This window comes from Puma concolor, chromosome E1, assembly GCF_028749965.1.
Source record: "Puma concolor isolate L17-30 chromosome E1, mPumCon1.1.hap2, whole genome shotgun sequence".
Classification (NCBI taxonomy): Eukaryota; Metazoa; Chordata; class Mammalia; order Carnivora; family Felidae; genus Puma; species Puma concolor.
In genome coordinates this window covers 4,617,300-4,636,993 of record NC_141680.1, presented here as the reverse complement: position 1 = coordinate 4,636,993, position 19,694 = coordinate 4,617,300, and the positions used below count along the sequence as shown (strand labels likewise).

Genomic DNA, 19,694 nt, shown 5'->3' with positions numbered 1-19,694 from the left:
GATCAGGGAGGGCCTGCCTTTGAGCTGGTGGAGCCAGGCAGGAGCACTGTGCCCACAGACAGCTGTGCTTCCCCTGAGCAGGGGCCCCTGGGAAGGGGGCTCCCCCTCACCCACACCCTCTCCAGATCAGGAATCCCTAGCAGCTGTCCTCCCCAGCGTTGCTGCAAAGCAGGACCCTCCATTCACTGCAGAATTAGCAAGTTACCAGGCCTAGAGAGGCCTCCATGGCGGCCCTCAGCTAGACCTCACCATCGACTTCAAGGAAGGCGGTTCACACTTCCGGTAGGCAGGAGGGCTCGCGTGTGGTTCCTAACTCCGTGATTTTGTCAGCTCAGGCAAACCAGTTGAACCTTTGGCGCCCTGGAGAGTAGCCACAGGCTTTCAGCCATTTACAACCCCGGGGACGGATGTGTTGTGAGTTCTGTTTTGGGGGAATACAGTTTTCGTTCTACACAGTCGGTGAAGACAGTGAGGCCCAGGTGGGCAGACAGATGTTTCCAGACCAGAAGGCCGTCATGTGAAACTGCTCCCCCGGACAGAGCCGTGTAGACGCAGCCTCCCTCCACCTTACAGGGTGTGGTGAGGGTGGGAGGCAGGGGTGTGCTGAGGGTGGGAGGCAGGGGTGTGCCCGTGGTGCCTTCAGAGGTGCTGAGCACAAAACTGGCCCCCGAGTCTGCCTGGATTGGCCTGCCCTCAAAACCTGCCTTCCTACAGCCACAGCTCTTCCCAAAGTGGGTTCCATGGTATTCTTGCTTTTTTGCCCAGAATGGGTTCTTCGGTGTCCATGTAAGTGTAGGAATACCACACACCGTTGCCTTGTGTGAGGTTCACGGAACACGTCAGCGTCCAGGAGCACACGTGGCGGCTTCACGGATGGGGGAGGTTTCTCCAAATGGAAGGTTTGTGCAAGCCCTGTGTTGAGAAAGCCCGTCAGCGCCATTTTGTTCCAACAGCGTTTACTCACTTCGTGTCTCTGAGTCACGTTTTGGTAATTCTCTCAATATTTCCAACTCTTTCACTACAATGATATATGTCACAGTGATTTGCTTTGTGATCGGCGATCTTTGATGTTATTCTTGTGATTGTGTTTGGGGCATCACAAGCCGTGTGCATATAGGGCAGTGAACTTCACTGATAAATGTTGTGTGTGTTCTGACTGTTCCAACTGGCCACTCCTGTGTCTCTCCTGCTCCTCAGGCCTCCCTCTTCCCCGAGACACAGCAATATTGAAATTAGGCCAGTTGAAAACCCTACAACGGCCTGTTACGTGTTCAAGGGGAAGGAAGAGTTGAATGTCTCTCGTTGTAAATCAAAAGCTAGACATTATTGAACTCTATAAGGAGAACATGTTGAAAGCTGAAATGGGCCAAAACTTGGGCTAAAGTTGGCCAGGTTGTGAACGCCAAGGAGAAGTTCTGGAAGGAAATAGAAAGTGCTTCTCAGTGGACACAGGAAGGATGAGAGCAACAGCCTTATTGCCGATGGGGAGAAAGTTTGGGTGGTCCGGATGGAAGGTCACACCAGCCCCACCATTCCCTGAGGCCAAAGCCCAATCCAGAGCAAGGCTCTACCTCTCTTCAATGCCATGAAGGCTGAGAGAGGTGAGGAAGCTGCAGAAGAAAAGCCTGAAGCTAGCAGGGGTTGGTTCAGGAGGGTTGAGGAAAGAAGCCGTCTCCACAACGTCAAAGTGCAAGGTCAGGCAAAGGTGCTGATGCAGAAGCTACAGCAGGTTCCCCAGAAGGTCGAGCCAAGAGAGTTCATGAAGGTGGCTCCCCTAAGCAACAGACTTTCAAGGCAGACCACACAGTGTTCTGTTCGACGAAGACGCCATCTAGAACTTTCAGAGCTGGTGAAGAGAAGTCAACGCCTGGCTTCAAAGCTTCAAAGGACCGGCTGACTCTCTCCTTAGGGGCTAATGCAGCTGGTGACTTCAAGGTAAAGTCAGTGCTCGTTGGCCATTCCAGAAATCCCAGGGCCCTTCAGAATGATGCTCCTCTACTCCGTCCGGGCTCTATCAGTGGAACAACAGAGACTGCCTGACTACGAGTCTGTTTGCATCCTGGTTTACTGAATATTTTAAGCCCACTGTTGAGACCCACTACTGAGAAGAAGGGATTCTTTTCAAAATATGACTGTTCGTTGATGATACACCTGCTCACCCAAGAGCTGTGATGGAAATGGACGGTGAGATACATGTTGTTTTCAGGCCCGCTAATACAACATCTACTTTGCAGCCGTTGGGTCAGTGAGCCATTTTGACTTTCAAGTCTTACTATTTAAGAGATACATTTTGGAAGGCTCTATCTGCCATAGATAGTGATTCCTCTGATGCATCTGGGCAAAGTAAACTGAGATCCTTCTGGAAAGGGTCCATCATTCTAGGTGCCGTTAAGAACATTCGCAATTCACGGGAAGAGGTCAAAATACCAACACAAACAGGAGTTTGGAGGAAGTTGATTCCAACCCTCATGGAGGACTTTGAGGGGTTCAAGACTTGAGTGGAGGATGTTACTACAGATGTGGCGGAAACAGCAAGAGAGCTAGAATCAGAAGTGGGGCCCGAAGATGTGACCAAATGGCTACAATCTCGTGATAAAACTTCATTGGCTAAGGAGTTGGTTCTTACGGATGAGCAAAGAAAGTGATTTCTTAGATGGAATCCAGTCCTGGCGAAGATGCTGTGAAGATTGTTGACATGACAACAAAGGATTGAGAATATTCCATGAACTTTAGTTGATAAAGCAGCAGCAGCGTTGGAGAGGACGGACTCTGATTCTGAAAGAAGTTCTTCTGTGGGTCAGATGCTCTCAAAACAGCATCACCTGTTATAGGGAGATTGTTCGTGAAAAGAGTCCACTGATGCAGGAAACTTTACTGTTGTCTTATTTCAAGAAATTGCCACCGTCCCTCCAGCCACCACCCTGCAAAGTCTGCAGCCATCAGCGCTGACCCTCGACCAGCACAGAGATGAGGGTTCGCTGAAAGCTCAGATGATGCCTGATGTTTCTTGGCAATAAAGTGATTTTTTAATTTTTTAAATGTTATTTATTTTTGTTTAAAAAAATTTTTTTTCAACGTTTTTTTATTTATTTTTGGGACAGAGAGAGACAGAGCATGAACGGGGGAGGGGCAGAGAGAGAGGGAGACACAGAATCGGAAACAGGCTCCAGGCTCCGAGCCATCAGCCCAGAGCCTGACGCGGGGCTTGAACTCACGGACCGCGAGATCGTGACCTGGCTGAAGTCGGACGCTTAACCGACTGCGCCACCCAGGCGCCCCATAAATGTTACTTATTTTTGAGAGAGAGACAGAGTGTGAGTGGGGGAGGGGCAGAGAGAGAGGAAGACACAGAATCCGAAGCAGGCTCCAGGCTCCGAGCTGTCGGCATAGAGCCTGACGTGGGGCTCGAGCTCACAAGCTGTGAGATCATGACCTGAGCTGAAGTCACTTAACTGACTGAGCCACCCAGGTGCTCTGCAATAAAGTATTTTTATTTTTTTTATTTTTTAACGTTTTTTCATTTATTATTGAGAGCAAGAGGGACAGAGCATGAGTATGGGAGGGGCCGAGAGACGGAGAGACACAGAATCCGAAGCAGGCTCCAGGCTCTGAGCTGTCAGCACAAAGCCCGATGTGGGGCTCGAACTCACAAACCACGAGACCGTGACCTGGGGCTGAAGTCTGACGCTTAACCGACTGAGCCACCCAGGTGCCCCAATAAAGTATTTTTAAATGAAGTATATGCATTTTTTTTTGACATACTGCCCTTCGATACTCTTAATAGAGTAGCATGTAAACATAACTTTCACGTACATCTGAGAAACCAAAGCATGCGTTTGACCCACTTTATGGTGACGTTTGCTTATTGTGGTGGTCTGGAACCCAACCCGCAATATCTCTGAGGTATGCCTGTATTTAAACAGGCCTCGGGTAATAAAGCAGTGAATAATGGGGGCCACTTGTCCCAAACTCTTTGGACCATAAGACACTTCCGTTTCCCTTCACCGCCTCACATTTAGAACAAATGCCGCGGAGTTGCATGCCTGGGGAAACCCTGTGTTCCGCCATGTTGACTGTGTGGGGGGGGGTGGGCATGCGGATGTCATGAACAAGACCCCGGGGCTCCTGGGTTCCTTAAGCTTGAGGAAAGAACTCAAGGGAGTTAGAAAGAAAGGGAGGGATATTAGAAGGGGGACTGTCCAGGGCTGAGTTTCTCATTTGGAAGGGTTAAGTCTCCTCGTTGGGGTGCTCTAAGGGAACAGTGAGGCATGGAGGAGGGAACTTTCTCTGCTGGGGGTTGGAGCTGGAGGGAAGCAGGGCCACTGACCCCATGGATTCTGGGCGACGGATGTGGCGGACTCTTTTCTGTTGCTTGGCGTCTCTCGGGAACTCTTGTGGTTGCCCCTCCTTTCGGTCTTTATCCACTTCCTCTCCGACGCCCCTGAAGGCCTCCTTCTTTCCCTTTCTACCCAAACACCTGTCCCCTCTTCTGATGCATCCCTCAAGCCCCCCTCTCTTTGTTTTTAACCGCCCACAACGAGGGATGAAACATATACGGGCGTTGTGTTTATATCTGTGCTGGAAATTATGAAAGTTACTACATAAGAGCTTCTGTTCCCTTTTTCTTCTCTTAGAAACAGCTGAAATGGGCATTTTCCTTTTTTCTTGTATCCCCAGAACGAATTGTGTTCCTTATGGTTATGAGTGATCATTGACCAATTTTATTTTATTCCACCTGCCCCCTGCTACCCGGAGGCTGGAGGCCTCAAAAGCACCCACTTCTGGCCTCTAACTCTTGGTCAGCTGAGAGCCCAGAGGACTGGGAATAATCAGGAATGCTCGTGGGTAAGCCGTAACCGTTCAGATCTCCACCAAGCACTTTTTCTGAGTGTGCCTGGGACTGGGGGGCCTGAAACCCAGCAACACCAGGTCAGGGCAGAGCTGCCGGATGGAGAGAAATGGTTGGATGCAAAATTATTTTTTCTTTCCCGGTAATTGTTTTGACATGGGGAGTAATTAGCCAGCAGCTGACAGCTCAGAACCGAAGTGAGAACAAGAGAATGGATTAGGGACAGAATGCCCCTGCGTTAGGCAGTTCCTGGCTGGCATTAATGTGGCAGACGGGGTGCCTGGGGGATGCTGGAAGCAGAAGGCAGACAGGCGTATACTGAGGGTGCACGTTTAGGTGCTGTGAGGGGGTCAGTGGGGGTCAGAAGGGCGGCCCCTGGCCTCCAGGAGGCCCCCTGTAGGGACCCAACATCGTCAGAGGTGGTGACTGCTTCCAGGCTAAGACCTGCTCAGGTAAGAGTATACATATTTCGTGTTTGTAGTCAAACTGAACTGTGGCTCAGTTCTTCTGTTGTTTTAGGGTCAGGGTAATGCTGGCTTTGTGCAATAAACTGGGAAATTTGCCCCATGTTCCTAAAGCCAGGTGCGGTTTTTTTCTAGGATTTTCTTTGTCGAGCATTTGAATGCATTTGCCCGTAAAACCATCTGGGTCCAGTGCCTTTTGGAGGGAGGTCATTTTTCAAAAGTTTTACTCATTTTGGTGTTTCTAGGGTCCTTTGAAGCCATTTTTAATCATTTGGGTCTTACGGAAGGTCGTGTATTTATTAGCACATAATTACAAATCATATGCTCTTGTATTTACAAAAAAATCTCTTAACGAGATCTGCTTATGTGTTCTTTCTAATTCCACCTTCTGAGCATTCGTGCTCTCTGTCTGTCTCAAATTAGATGGGCTGACCTGCTTTTTTATTGCTGTGATTCCTCCCCCAGGCACACACAAAGAGAACTTGCCTGAGTTGTGAATGTCATCCTGCTTCCTAACCAATTCATTTCCGTTGCTGTATCTACACCCCCTCCTCATGTTTTCCTTTGGTTAATTTTATTGGCTTTTAAAATGTTTTCTAAATTATTATTTTTTTATTTTTTTTAATGTTTATTTTATTTTTGAGAAAAAGCACGAGCAGGAAAAAGGTGGAGAAAGAGAGAGAGAGAGACTCTGAGGCAGGCTCCAGTCTCCGAGCTGTCGGCACAGAGCCCGACGCGGGGCTCGAACCCACAAACCATGAGATCATGACCTGAGCTGAAGTCAGATGCTTAACTGACTGAGCCACCCAGGCGCCCCTGGAAGGCATTTACTTAAATTTCCAAGTGTTTGGGAGTTGGAGGGATGGGGAATTTGATATTTGTTCTTTGGCTATTATCTGCTTTTACTCCTTTCTGGTCAAAGAATGTGGCCAACGTTCTTTATGCCTTTTGCGATTTACTGACACTTTATTTGCGGCTTAAATATGCCCAAATCATTTTTTTTTTAAGTTTCTGTGGCTTGTTGGCAAAAGACGGTTTCTTTCTTTGTAGCGCATGATGTTTAATATCTAGTTGATTAAATTGCTGGGATAGCCTCACTTTTGTCCACTGCTCAGTTGCATACGGAAAGCGGTCCAGTTTTCCCCTGTTGTCTTTAGATGCCACACCACGTGAATTTTCTCCATTTCAGTCCTATGCTGTTTGATAAGTAATAGTTCTCAAATGTTATGCCTTCATCGTGGGTTATATTTATCAGGGTAGGGCCCTTCTTGGCATGGCTTATGCCAACTCGAGTGGATTCTCCTCGACCCCGCCCCCCCCCCCCAGCACCCTCCGATGCTCTTGGAAGCCCATCCCCTTAAGCTGGGGACTCATGGATAGCATCAGCATGTAACTAGCTGCCGAGGGGCATGTGTGCAGACCAGGACTGTGGCTGGCCCAGCGGGTTAATTTGTTTCTTGCTTCCCCAAGCCACCTCCCTGGGGGCCACCTCCGTGCCCAGTTTTCGGTAGCCTTCCTGTGTCTGTGCCCAGCATTCTTCCAGGGGATCAGACCACCCTGCAGATCAGAGAGAAGCCTAGCTGTCCACGGGGGTCTGCCGAGTGGTCTGTGTTTCTGGTCTCAGGGGGTTATGGATTTGTTTTGTTTCTTACTGCAAATGGTAGACAGTGGGAGGCATCCCCCAGCGGGAAAAAGGTCCTGCGTGGGGGCAGCCTCCATCACCCCATTGCTTGCTTCCAGCAAATCAGTAGGTGTCAGTGGCTTTCAGCCAGTCTCTCTCTTGCTTCTGGCCACATTCCAGGGCTCTCTCCATAAGAACCACGTGTTGGACCCCACTTTGTAGGTCTTTGGTTCGACCCGCATGGTGGATATGTTGTTCCAAGCCCAGGGCATAAGGGAGGCACGCTTCTCTGGTCTCCAGAGATCACACAGGCTTGGGGTTCAGGGTGACTGGATTCGGGAACAGAAGCAGTGACCTGCTGTCTCTCCATCTATACCCCTCTCTCCTTTTCATAAGTTACGCCATAACTCACAGCTCCTTTTGGCAAATACTGTCTCATTTGATTTTCTTTTTTAAAAACTATTTTGAAAATGTTTATTCATTTTTGAGAGAGAGAGAGAGACAGAGCACGAGCGGGGGAGGGGCAGAGAGCCAGGGAGACACAGAATCGGAAGCAGACTCCAGGCTCCGAGCCGTCAGCCCAGAGCCCCACGTGGGGCTCGAACCCACGAACCGCGAGATCATGACCTGAGCCGAAGTCGGACGCCTAACCGACTGAGCCACCCAGGAGGCCCGTGTCTTGTGTGATTTTCATGCCAACAGGGTAGGTTCGGAGATTGGGGAGAATTGTCCCCATTTTCCAGATCCAGAAACTGAGGCTCACCGAGCTCAGTAAGCTCCACGTAACCACGAACCGCAGGCAGGTAGCGGACGGGCCACCTGACTCTGTGGAAGGAGGCTGGGCCCTTGACGGGCACCAGTGGCCACAACTGATGCGGCACTTCCGGTGACGGCTGTTAGACTCTCGTGACCCCACCTCCCATTTCAGCACGTCCCCCGCTGGTTCAGGAAGAAACGTGGTTCCCCCAGGAGTTCCGCCATTGGGTGCTGGGGGTTAGAGAGATGTGTGCCAGCCTTTTCTGGCTCCGCGAATACCGGTAAGATCCCAAGAGATGGTCCCAGCCGTGCAAGACGTCTCAGAGCCAGGCAGGAGAAGGGCCGGTGTTGCCCGCCTGTGGCCAGCGCAGCTTCTGAGCCGTGTTTCTCTCCCGCAGTGAATGGATACCACGCGGCAGGGACCCCAGCGCACCCTCCTGAGACTGCCCACATGAGTGTCCGAAAATCCACCGGTGATTCCCAGGTAAGGGGTCCTGTGACGGGAGGTAGTGGGGGGAGGGGGTCAGTCATGCAGGGCCAGGGGGCTGTCGTCAAGACGGCGCGTCCCGGGGGTCCGGGGGATGGCAGTGCAGGTCTGGTTGGTGTAGAAAGCGGTTGGTGTATCTGGGTCGTTCCCACGCGCCATGATTGGAGGAAAGCGGGTGATTGTGCCTTGCTGGTTTTCTCTAGGACTCGCAGGCGGCTGGGGACGGGGGGGTGATTTTGGTGGATCGTAGGGCACAGGGTTCCATCCTGCCGTCTGGATTCCTGTTACGTAGAGTCTAGGTTTCCGTCGCTTTGCGAGTATGGATGGGGCCGGGCGATTTCCCTTCTTCTGTGCACCCCCTCCGCACCCCCACGTGAAATTTATTCTCATACTTAATAATCTAGCACAGAGACCACAGTAGGATGGGGGGAGGACATGGGGGAAAGGCTTAAGATTCCCATCCTGGCTTCTCCATCACCACATCCGTTGGCATTTATGCAGACACACGTCTGTACCTTTCCCGTGTCACAGGTGAGGCCACGGAGTCTTAGACCGCTCAGGTGACTCAGGCAGGTTCACACGGTTACCAAGTGGTCAGACCGGACTCTGACGCCGAGCCCCGGGGTGCTTCTAAGTTTGCGTTAAGCTGTGTCCGAGGAACGAAGGATCGGCTTGTTCTAGTCTGTCTGTAAGTTCTGTCCAGAAGATGTTCTGAGTGAAGGCCCCAGGGTCCACCAGTCCTTTCCAGGAGCTCCTCTTCCAGGCCCCAGGGGTGAAGATGGCAATGGTGATACCTGTGTTGGCTGCTGTGCGGGATGACCGTGGCCGCTTATCCCCAACAGCGGGTGCCACGTGCCCTTCAGAGCAAGGCCTTGTGATCTGTTGCTGAGCTCAGCCGAGCTGTGACACTTGGCAGTCACACAGACAGGAGTGTTCATTTTTGGAAACTTTGTTCGGTCGGGCCCAGATTAATTCAGCTAACTCTCTGGGAAAGAAATCGGACGTCCATCTGGGCCAAGGCTTCTCCCCTTTTGACGGACTTCCTCATCACCCAGGCCTCTTGTTAAAAATGTAGGTTCTGGGGCGCCTGGGTGGCTCAGGTCATGATCTCGCGGTTCGTGGGTTCGAGCCCTGCGTCGGGCTCTGCTGACGGCTCGGAGCCCGGAGGCTGCTGCTTCGGATTCTGTGTCTCCCTCTCTCTCTCTCTGCCTCTCCCGGCTCACGGTCTCTCTCTCTCTCTCTCTCTCTCTCAAAAATGAATAAACATTTTTAAAAATGTAGATTCTGATTCAGAAGGTCTAGGAGGGACCCTGAGCTTCTGTGTTTCCAACCAGGCCCCGGATGATGCTGATGATGTCGGTCAGGGGACCGCGACTTTAGCAGCGAGGACCCGGGCACAGACGATAGGACACAGCATGTGAATGTAGCCGCTTTGCTCCCCTGCTCATGGCACACGTCCCTCCCAGCCCTGGCACTGTGTGTTTTCTGCTGAGCCCCCAAACTGCCCCTGCCGACCTATGTGGGACGAACCTGACTTTTACCACCCGGCTGCATGGTGATTTCTGAAGACCTCAGCCTAGCTCCTTCTCTGCTGTAACAGAAGGGAAAAAGCTGCTGTTGGCTTGGGTACATCAAGAAGAATATTGGAAACATCCCCCCCCCCCCCCGTCATTCTGGCTTTTTTCTCTGATAGAACATAGTACCCCCCACCCCCAAATACAGTGACGTTATTACTAAACCTTTTTGTTTTTTCAACGTTTATTTATTTTTGGGACAGAGAGAGACAGAGCATGAACGGGGGAGGGGCAGAGAGAGAGGGAGACACAGAATCGGAAACAGGCTCCAGGCTCCGAGCCATCAGCGCAGAGCCTGACGCGGGGCTCGAACTCACGCGAGATCACGCGAGATCACGCGAGATCGTGACCTGGCTGAAGTGGGAAGCTTAACCGACTGCGCCACCCAGGCGCCCCACCTTTTTGTTTTTTAACGTATATGGATATAACCATCTCAGAAGCTGACTTTTGACCCAGGAATTTCCCCCTCCAGTATCTGTCCTCGGAACACATCCCGGGATTCTGATTTATGTGCGAAGCATCATTTACGGCACTACCCGTGTTGGGTCCAACCTGTCTAGCAACACGGGATGGGTAAAATGGATTTTGGCACTGAATATCCATCCAGCCTGCGATATCATGCAGACACGAGAAAGCCCTTTTCTGAAGAATATATAATGATTCAGGGAAATGCAGAGAGAACACGATAGTTGGGGGGTTGGAGGGAAGCACACACACCTCTCAAAAATAAATACTAAAAAAAAATTTTTTTTTTAAAGGGGCCCCTGGGTGTCTGTCGGGTAAGCGTCCAACTTCAGCTCCGGTCATGGTCTCGCACTCACAAGTCCGAGCTCCGTGCCGACAGCTCGGAGCCTGGAGCCTGCTTGGGATTCACTCTCTCCCTCTCTCTCTCTGCCCCTCCCCCGCTTGCACACACATGCTGTCTCTCGAAATAAATAAATAAAGTTAAAAAAAAAAAAAAAAGAAAAAGAATTGTCCGGTTAGAAAACACACATGGTGTTGAGGTTGAGAAACCTTGGCCTAAGGTACTTTGTGTTTTCTCTGCACTTTGCAGTATTTTTCGCATTGCCTGGAATGAGTGCGTTTTACTTTAACGGAAGGCAGACGCAGTGAGCAGGGGTAGAAACAAGGTTCTGGTCCCTGGGGACGCAGAGCAGGCCAGCTCCGGAGACCCCGGCCTGGACAGGCCGTGACTGCTGAGGGGCAGGTGGAAATTGAGTGTGTATTCTTTTTGGATGGTCACGTTGAGCATTGATGTGTCATCAAAGTAACAAAAACATGGGGCGCCTGGGTGGCTCAGTCGGTCAAGCGTCTGACCCCATTTTGGCTCGGGTCATGATCTCATGGTTCGTGAGATCGAGTCCCCTGGAGGGCTCTGCACTGACCGCACAGAGTGCTTGGGATTCTCTCTCTCCCGCTCTCTCTGCCCCTCTGCCCCCCCCTTCAAAAATGTTAAAAAAAATGTCTTTAAGTAACAAAAATAAATAACACAGTGCGTGGAGAGAGCAAATACGCAGTGGTTCACTGCTTCCCACGACTGGAATGTAGCATGTTGGGTTTTTTTTTTTTTTAGGCAGTGGAAGGATTCTAGAAGGTGCTGGTTTCCCACAAAGGTGCTTGGGGCCAATCACAGAAAGAGGATGAGTTTTATTGTTTACAGAGCCAGCAAGCTATCCCCAAAGTAAACAGGGCGCTCTTTGACATGCAAAGTATTACTCACGCCATCCCTGTGAATTATAATGAACAGCAATTAGGACTTTGTAATACCTGGAGAGTGAATGAATGAGCAAAGGAACACATGGCCGGTGGAGATACAGGGTAGGGGGCTGGGCCAAGCAGCTTGCCCAGGGTTTGCTCAAAGCCCTCTATGGTTTTTGTTTTTTTGTTTTTTTTTTGTTTTTTTCTGCTCTCTGCTCCTCCTTAAGCAGGGTAATCAGGGAGATTAAAATGTTGGGGGTGGGGAGTGCATACCTGATCTTCCCGGGCCACCAGGAATGTGTCCCCCACCGTGCCCCCGTCGTGGACAGGACTGATGCAGGCTGGGTGCCTGCCTGGTCCTCCCCCAAGTCCTGGGAGACCAGATGGCCGGGCGCAGGTGGTGGTGGCCTGGCGCCACCTAGTGGAAGTTTTCCAGCCTGCAGCCTTGGGGTGGGCTGCCGGGGTATTGGATAAATGGGGTCCACCTGATTGCGAGGCTGGGGTGTCAGAAGCTGATAGTCTTACTGGCCTTTGTTGGAAGCACATCCTGGTCTGTCCCCTGCCTGCCCGCCTGTGATGGGCTCCCTCTCGGATCCCTGTGCAGGTGGGGTGGGGGTCACACAAGGGATCTGCCCCTGGAGCCCAGGCGCTTTGGTGGCCAAAGTTGTCCTGGCTTCCCATGAGCATCCCCCAGGAAGACCCAGGAGAGGAGACAGGGGCTGGGACCAAAGGCTTGGAAACTGAAGGGTCCCACCGGAGAAGGGAGTTTGAGGTAGACTCCTCTACCCGGTGGGGCTTCCCTTGAGCCCAGCAACACATGTTGCATTGAGTGCCTCCTCCTTGGCCAGGCATTGACTCGCAGGCACATAGCCCAGCCCCTGCCTTGCTGGAGAAGGCACGAGATAAACAAGTGTTTCGTGTCAGCAGTGGTACGGGCGGGAGGGAAGTGTGTGTCCCTGGGACCTGGCCGGTGGCGGTCAGTGATGGCAGAAACGTCAGTGATGGGCTTTGTGGGAAAAGGTGCGTAAGCTAAGACTGGGCAGATGAGTGAGGGTTTAGCCTGGCACAGGGTAGGGTGGTGGTGGGAACAGCCTTCCAGGCGGAGGGAACAGCACATGCGGATAGCCGGAAGGGGAAGGAGGGCAGTGGTTTCAGAGAATCCACAGCGGCCAAGTGGGGCTGTGGTTTACAGGCTCAGCAGGTGTCAGGAGGGCGGAAGGTGGGGCCGGCCGAGTCTGCACAGGCCTACCGTGAGGCGCTTGGGTTTTATTCTGACGGTACAGGGAAGCATCGAGAGGCTTCATTCTGGATCCCGCCTGCCGAGGAGGTAAGGCTGGGAGGACGGGGTCAGAAGACGTGCAAAGCCTGGGTTTGCATGGCAGTTGTGAACGTACGATGCAGTCCACCCAGCTCTACCTTTGTGGGTGACCACCCTTGTGGGTCCTCACCGCATGGTAACAGTAGAGTGGCCCCGGGCCAGAGAGTAGGAAACCAGGCTGGAGAGGGACTCTTAAAAAAGGAGAGAAACTTTCCAGAATCCTAGGCAAAGGACATTTAAAAACAAACAAACTTTTACTGGAGTGCCTGGGTGGCTCAGTCGGTTAAGCATCCGTCCCTTGATTTCGGCTCAGGTCATGATCTTGCGGCTTGCGGGTGCTGAGCCTGCTTGGGATTCTCTGTCTGTCTCTCTCTGCCCCTCCCCTGATCTCTCTCTCAAAATAAATAAACTTTAAAAATAAATAAATAAATAAACTTTTATTATGGACACTGGCAACATCCCAAGGCTAAAGTCCATCCCACTTTTACAGGTGGATACATTGGTTACTGTATCTTTTTACTCTGTTCCTCTCTCTCCGGAGATGTAATTCATCCAGTCATTTACAACGTACAGTGTTGCAGGACCATCAGTAACAATCCATTTTAGAGCCCTTTGATCACCCTGGAAAGAATCCCCAAAAGTCTTGGGCACCCACTAATCTGCTTTCTGCCTGTCTCCGTAGGTGAGCCTCTTTCTTCTGCACATTTCATAGAAGTGAAACGGCACCGTGCAGGGCCTCCGTGTGTCTGGCTTCTTTCACTTACAACAATGTTTCAAGGTCTGCGAATGTTGCAAATGGAGTGACACTGTGTGCCTTTCCCCGGGGCCACGTAGTATCCCATCCTGTGGACTCACCATTTTATCTCATCTATGGCTTTAGCTCCTTTTAATCTAGACTGTATTTTCCCCACACATTTGTTCTTTCTGTCTTGCCCCACGGTGGCTGTTTGTGGGAAGAGCCCAGGTCAGTTGCAGAGTGACCCTGATGCATTATCTACTTCTTTTCTTCTGCTTAGATTCAGGGTTAGCAGTTTGGCAAAGGTTTCTACCTCCTGGGGCTTCTCAGGTTAGCACCCCTCCAGCGATGCTGAGTTTGAGCTCCCGGTTAATGCGATGGCCCCTTTGCAAGGGCGCATTTTCCCTTTCTGATTAGCCAGTAATCTGGGGGTGGGGGGATGGTAAGGGTGATACTGTTCCTCAGTGCTTCAGCATCCTTGGTGACCGTGGCCTGGATCCGTTTTGACTTTGGGGTTTGCAAATGGTAATTTTCTGATTCCTTAACCATTTTTAGGGGCATTCTTCCATAAAGAAATACCGCATACACCCCTCGCCCCCTTTGCTGCCTTTTAAGTTACTCGTTTTCGGTCGTTATTCACAATCATGCCCAAATTGTCCCAAATTTGGCTTGTTGGACCCTCTCTCTGCTGGCGCCTGGGTCCTTTGGTGAGACCACATTGTTCTTTGCCCTGTTTCGTCCCTCCCAGAACAATTGAATGTGCCAGATCTGTCTGGCATCTGGAATGAGCCATTTCTCCAAGGGACTCGTTTCCTTTTAGTATGGAATAGTATTTAGAAGCCAGCTTCTGGCTAGTAGGTGTTCTCCCTGTGACGGAGGTGTAATTCCTTCCGGGCCCTTTTGTGAAGTGCGACAGGTGTGTGTGTGTGGATGTGTGTGATGTGTGGATGTGTGTACACGTATGTATATATAGTGTGTGTATATGATGCATATGTACGTAGGTGATGTTGGGACAGTAGGCACAGACCGCTGGCAACAAGGACAGAGCCTGAGCTGCCTGGAAGGGCTTGGCGTCACCCTGCTCAGCCCTGGCTGAGACTGAGCATCCAGGAGGGCAGAGAGGGCGGGGGAGGGGGGGCAGAGGACCCCTTGCCCGCATCGTCAATGCCATTACTTGCACTCCTGTCCTGGCCCCAGTTACAGGGAGGAGGGCCACCTCTGTGTCTGGCTCCATTCCACAGAGCCTTGGACACGGTGGTCCCCAGGTCAGTGACTGTGGATGATGATCTTTCTTGACCCCTGTGGAGCCACCTGGAAAACAAGAGATCGTCCCTGGTCTCCAAGTGGGGAGCCGGCAGAATATCGAGAAAAGCGAGACTCAGCCGCAGGCTCCAGTTTCACTTGCCTTGTGACCCTAGACAAACGAGTTCGTTTCCGCAAGCCTCAGTATCCCCATCTGTGCAATGGAGGCGGTGCCTCTGAATTCGCGGAGTCTGGGAGGATTACGCAGGTTTGAGTATGTCTGATGCCTAGGCTGGTGTCTCCCTCCTTCTGAGAGTTTCCCCCCTCGTCCCCGTCGTCAGCATCGATACGGAGACTGGTTGCTAGTGCATTAGCTGACATCCTGGTGGGCGAGAGCTCGGAGTGTGGTGGCAGTGTGTGTCGATGGTGGGGAGAATCTATGCTGGAGTGTCCCTTTCCCCTCTCCCCTCCCCGGCATGGGTTTGTTTGGCCAGTGCCTCTGCGTGGATGAACCTGCGAGAGACCCCCGCACCCGCCACAGGATAGTGGCACTCGAGCTCCAGCCACGTGGCCTCGGTCTTCCTCCCAATTTGGGCACATGCCCTGGGCGACCACTGATAGCTCGAGACGATTCAGGGGAAGGTCATACGTCGTTGTTCTGGAAATGTCTGGGGAAGCTGTGGCTGGTCACACGCTTGAGCCGGTGCGGCTGCCATAGTGAGGGAGCCTGGATGAATGACACCACGTAGATCAGTGTGTCCCCAAGGGAGGCCCCCGGACTCTGCTTCAGAGGCGCTGGCCCACCTGATTGCTGCCAGCTCAGCTCCGGGGGGTGCGGCCGGGACCCGATGTGGGGCCAGTGCCTGTTAATTCTGATGCCCTCCAAAGCTTGTGGACCGTCGATAGCAACCGGTGAAATCGAGGCTCAGAGGAGACCCGTGGCTTGGCAGGGTGTCCAGACTACTGAGTTTATTTCCTCACCCGGAACATGACCGGTCTATAGAGTTCTTTTAGCTGGACGGTCAGAGGGCATCCGCTTCCATTAACGGACTTCCCGTACCAGCCCAGGTCGATCTGGACGGGAGTAAAGGAATGAGGGAACCGCAAACAGGGACTCAGTCCAGCTCCCTGTTTTGTGCGGTGAGCAGCTGAGATCCTGAGGCAGCGCTGACCCCTACCCCCGCTCATGCCGGTGGTCCGGGCTTTGCTGGCCCGGGATGGGGGGCTGCTGGTTCCCTGAGGCTGGATGGAGGGACCTCTCTGAGCCTTTTCTAGGAAGTGTCAACAACCACGTCCTTAAGTTTCACTAGAGAAAGAAGGCCGTGGGTCCCACGTCATGCGTGTACCCCACGCACCGTGTGGCTCAGGACAGTCTGGGACCCTGTTGACTCGTTAGTGTAACTGCTGATTGTGGGGCAGTGACGACCCAGGATCGACCTGCCCCTTTAGGCTCCTGTGACCCATGTCGTGTTTTCAGCTTAGGAATCCTTAATTTTCTGCACCAGGACCATCCTAGGGCCGGGGCAAGATGTTGAGGACCTGGGGACGGAGGCATTTGGGACCCTAGTTTGTTTGCAGGCAACAGGAAAACATAAAAAGGCAATCCAGAGCCTGAATGAATAAGAGCCTCAACTCGCCTCTGCCGAGAAATCCCTCCTGCCTCCCTCCCACGTCACGGAGGTGGCCGAGCCCGCCCCCCCTCACCCCGCCAGCCATGCACGTTCCGCGGCTTGAGGATTGGACATGTTGGACCCTGGGGATTCAGAATAAGATGTCATGGAGGTGGTGGCCTGCTTTAACTCTCTGTTCTCGGGTGGCTTCTGCGGGTTCGGGCAGCAGGCGGACCGGTCTGCCAGCAGAGGGCAGCTGAGGGGTTAACTGCCCGAATCAGGAACTGGGAGAAGAGGGAGAAGAGGAGGGAGACCTGGTTTGGAGCTGTGCGGGAGGCTTCCTCCTGTTTGCCTTCAAAGCCGGGAAGCCCCCCCCCGGAGCAGTGTGGGGTCCGGGCCACCCCTGCCTGCCCTCTTCCAGAACATGGTGACTTAAGGGTTAATGGCAGCTTGAGCATCTGCTCCCCCCAACTGCCCCAGCAAGGGGCCTCCACTCATCCCCCCGCTGCCTTCGGGGAGCCCGAACAGAAAGCGCAGACGTCCAGGATGGAGAACAGCTTTGATGAGGTTTCTTGCCTCTCTCCCCAGAACCTGGGATCCTCGTCACCAGGCAAAAAGCAGAACAAGGAGAACACCATCACGGTAAGTGACTCCCCGCTGGGTGCTGCTCCCAGGTTGGGCGAGCTCTGGGGCTTTCTGCCACGCTGGGTGGTTGCCATGGCGATGTGGACCGCTGAGCTGAGCGGGAGCCCAGCCTGGAAACGGGGGAGTTCCAGAGCTTGGATGTAGCCGAAATGCCCCCCTGCCTCCCTCACCCCCGCCCTCCACCCCGACCCTTCTGTTGATTTCACTCCGGATGACCGATGATGACCGAGTGCAGGCGTGGTGGGATCGAGGCAGAAGCCGTGGCTGGCGGGCGGGCGCGGGGGGGGGGGGGGTGGTTTGAAGGGGGGTGGGCCATACTCCGCCTAAGCGACATGACATGTAAATTACACCCACTGGGGCTGGCTTTCACGCAGGGTGACTTCTAGAAGGTACCAAAGTTAAAAACAAGAGAAATCACCCTAAGAATAGAGTTCCTGACGGGAGCAGGCGGCTCCTGCCTGGGGTGGCCAGACCGCCTCCTGGGGCTCTTGCAGAAGCCCGCCAAGCTCCCACGTGCAGGCTGAGGAGGGCACCCCTCTACACACACACACACACACACACACACACACACACACACACACACACACCAGCCGCATGTCGGGGGCAGATGCATCGTCCGGCTGCTCAGACAGCCAAGGGCTCGGAGACGTGAGAAGTGTGGTCCTGGGTTTGCTGTTTGGACACAGGTGCCCCGGAGCCGGGAATGGGGACCTGCTCTCCTGGGCTCCGTCTGCCACAGCCAGCTCTGAGCCGTTCTGACCACCCCCACGGAGATGACCCCGACAGTGGGTATGCCTTCCCTGGCTGGTGGAGGCTGCAAATCCTGCTTTGGAGGAAAGAGAGGTTTGCATGCACAACGACATCAGCAACAGTTGCTGCCCCTTTGGTGTGCACTTATTATGCACCAGTAGTGTTCCGAGCGGCTCATTTCGCTCTCCGCTCACTGTGTGAGGGGGAGGGGACAGAACCAGTGTTGTGAACAAGGGGGTCTGAAGCCAGAGGGTCCGTTACAGCACCTGCGAGCTGCACGGCAGCCCGGGACAAGTGTCTCTGCCCCTTTGGGTCTCAGTGTCCACGTCTGTACAATGGAGAGATGGTGGGTGTCTGTGCCTTGGGGATCGTGTGCGGACTAAATGAGTCTGTACACAGAAAGCACTTAGAACAGAGCTTGTAGTCAATGCTCTGTGTCCAGTTGCCTTCTCGACCCGGTTTACAGATGAGGAAACTGAGGCACACAGCCATATACCTCTCCCGGCTGGGAAGCATCGGGATTCGAGACCTGTGCTGTTACCTCCTGAGAGTGGGGCCTGAGTCCAGGGCAGACCTCCTGAGGGCATCTTCCTGCCACTTTAGGGTGCCATCGACTGCCCCAGAGCAAGGCAGGAGCCCCTAAAGTTCCCTGAAATGGGGAAAGAGGGAGAAGAAGGCGGGGAGCGTATGTGGGAATTGTAGAAGAAAAGTCCAAAGCAGAAATGGAAAGCGGAAAGCAGTTGCCGGGAAGGGGGAGACAGTCTCAGGCCCCAGGGTGGGGCCCCCGTCACCCACCTGCTGTGCCTTGCCTTTGAGCCTTTGAGCCTTTGAGCCGGAGCTTGGGGCATCCTCTGAGCGCCCTGGGCCTCGCCCCAGGGTCTCCTCTCCAGCACACCTTGTTCACCGGCCCTCCCAGCCCGTGTCCTCCCTCCTCCTTCCACTGACCTACATCGGTGCCTCTCCGAGCTAGCCTGCAAAGTGCAGTCGGCCGCCACAGCCTCCGGGGAGCTTACTTAAAACGCGGGTTCCTCGGAGGATTCCTGGACCTACGACCTGGTTGGTCTGGGACCCCAGCCGGAGTCTGCCAGTTTTTGCTGGAGAACCTGAGGATGGGAGGGATTGGCCAGAGGGTGCGGAGCAGCTCCCCGGTCTTGGGGCTGGGTCTGCCGGCTGCGTGCCCCCAGGTGTCCAGATGGGTGAAGGCCTGTGTGCCTCCCCTCTACCCTGTCCCTACAGCACTCGCTCCCTCCCTGCCCCGTCCCCAGTCCTTCCTCTGGGCTCTGATCCTCCAGAGCTCATGGTTTTCCAGGGAGGAGACCCTGCAGGGCCACTGGGACGGGGTGGGGGCAGGGGGTACGGCCCAGCTCCCGGGGTGCAGGAAACCCCTCCTGGTGAGTGGGGACGACGGGGTGAGCAGTCTCCCACCCTGTCACCCTGTCGGGGTGCAGATCCCACGGAGCAGACGCTTAGAGCGATTCACCCGGATGCTTGCTGGGCAGCAAAGGGTCGTGCGTCCGGGTCCTGGTCTGGGTCTGCGTCTTCGTGGGGGCTACGGAGCCAGGATTGAGCTCGATTCTGAGATTCCAGCCTCCCCCTCCCGCTGGGGGCCCGGAGCACGCCTTGGGCAGGGCCAGCTGTGGACCGAATTGCTTGATGAGGAATGACAGGCACTAAGGGCAGCTCGCAGCCCTCGGCACAAACACGATGTGTCAGAATCTAGACGATTCCAGAGAAGATGACAATTACACCGCCACACTCCCGTCCTGGAAGGAAGGTTCTGGGGACTCCTGTGGTCCTCAGCTTCCACTTCCTGATGTGACCCGGCGGGCACCCTGGAACCCTGGGTGGGAGCCCGAGGGCGGGAGGTGAACCCTCTGGGTCGCTTCTTCTCTGCTCCCACAGACCTCCGCTCTGACTTTCCCCCTTCCACGCCCTCCCAGATCA

The 19,694-nt window shown here is 53.6% G+C and overlaps 1 protein-coding gene across 10 annotated transcripts in view; it reads left to right on the top strand.

The window, feature by feature from the left end:
- The window catches only part of GAS7 (growth arrest specific 7), a 220,527-nt gene that overhangs the window by 164,132 nt on the left and 36,701 nt on the right, over positions 1 to 19,694 (top strand). For 9 of the 10 annotated variants that reach the window (XR_015243844.1, XM_086686016.1, XM_086686021.1 and 6 more), the window contains exons 4-5: positions 8,089 to 8,174; positions 16,944 to 16,997. Coding sequence is in view for 9 of the 10 variants with exons in the window: in XM_086686016.1 (XP_086542142.1) it covers positions 8,089 to 8,174; positions 16,944 to 16,997 (140 nt within the window). In the remaining variant the exon portion in view is untranslated. The remainder of the gene's footprint in view (positions 1 to 8,088; positions 8,175 to 16,943; positions 16,998 to 19,694) is intronic. The other variant, XM_086686019.1, reaches the window with a different exon arrangement.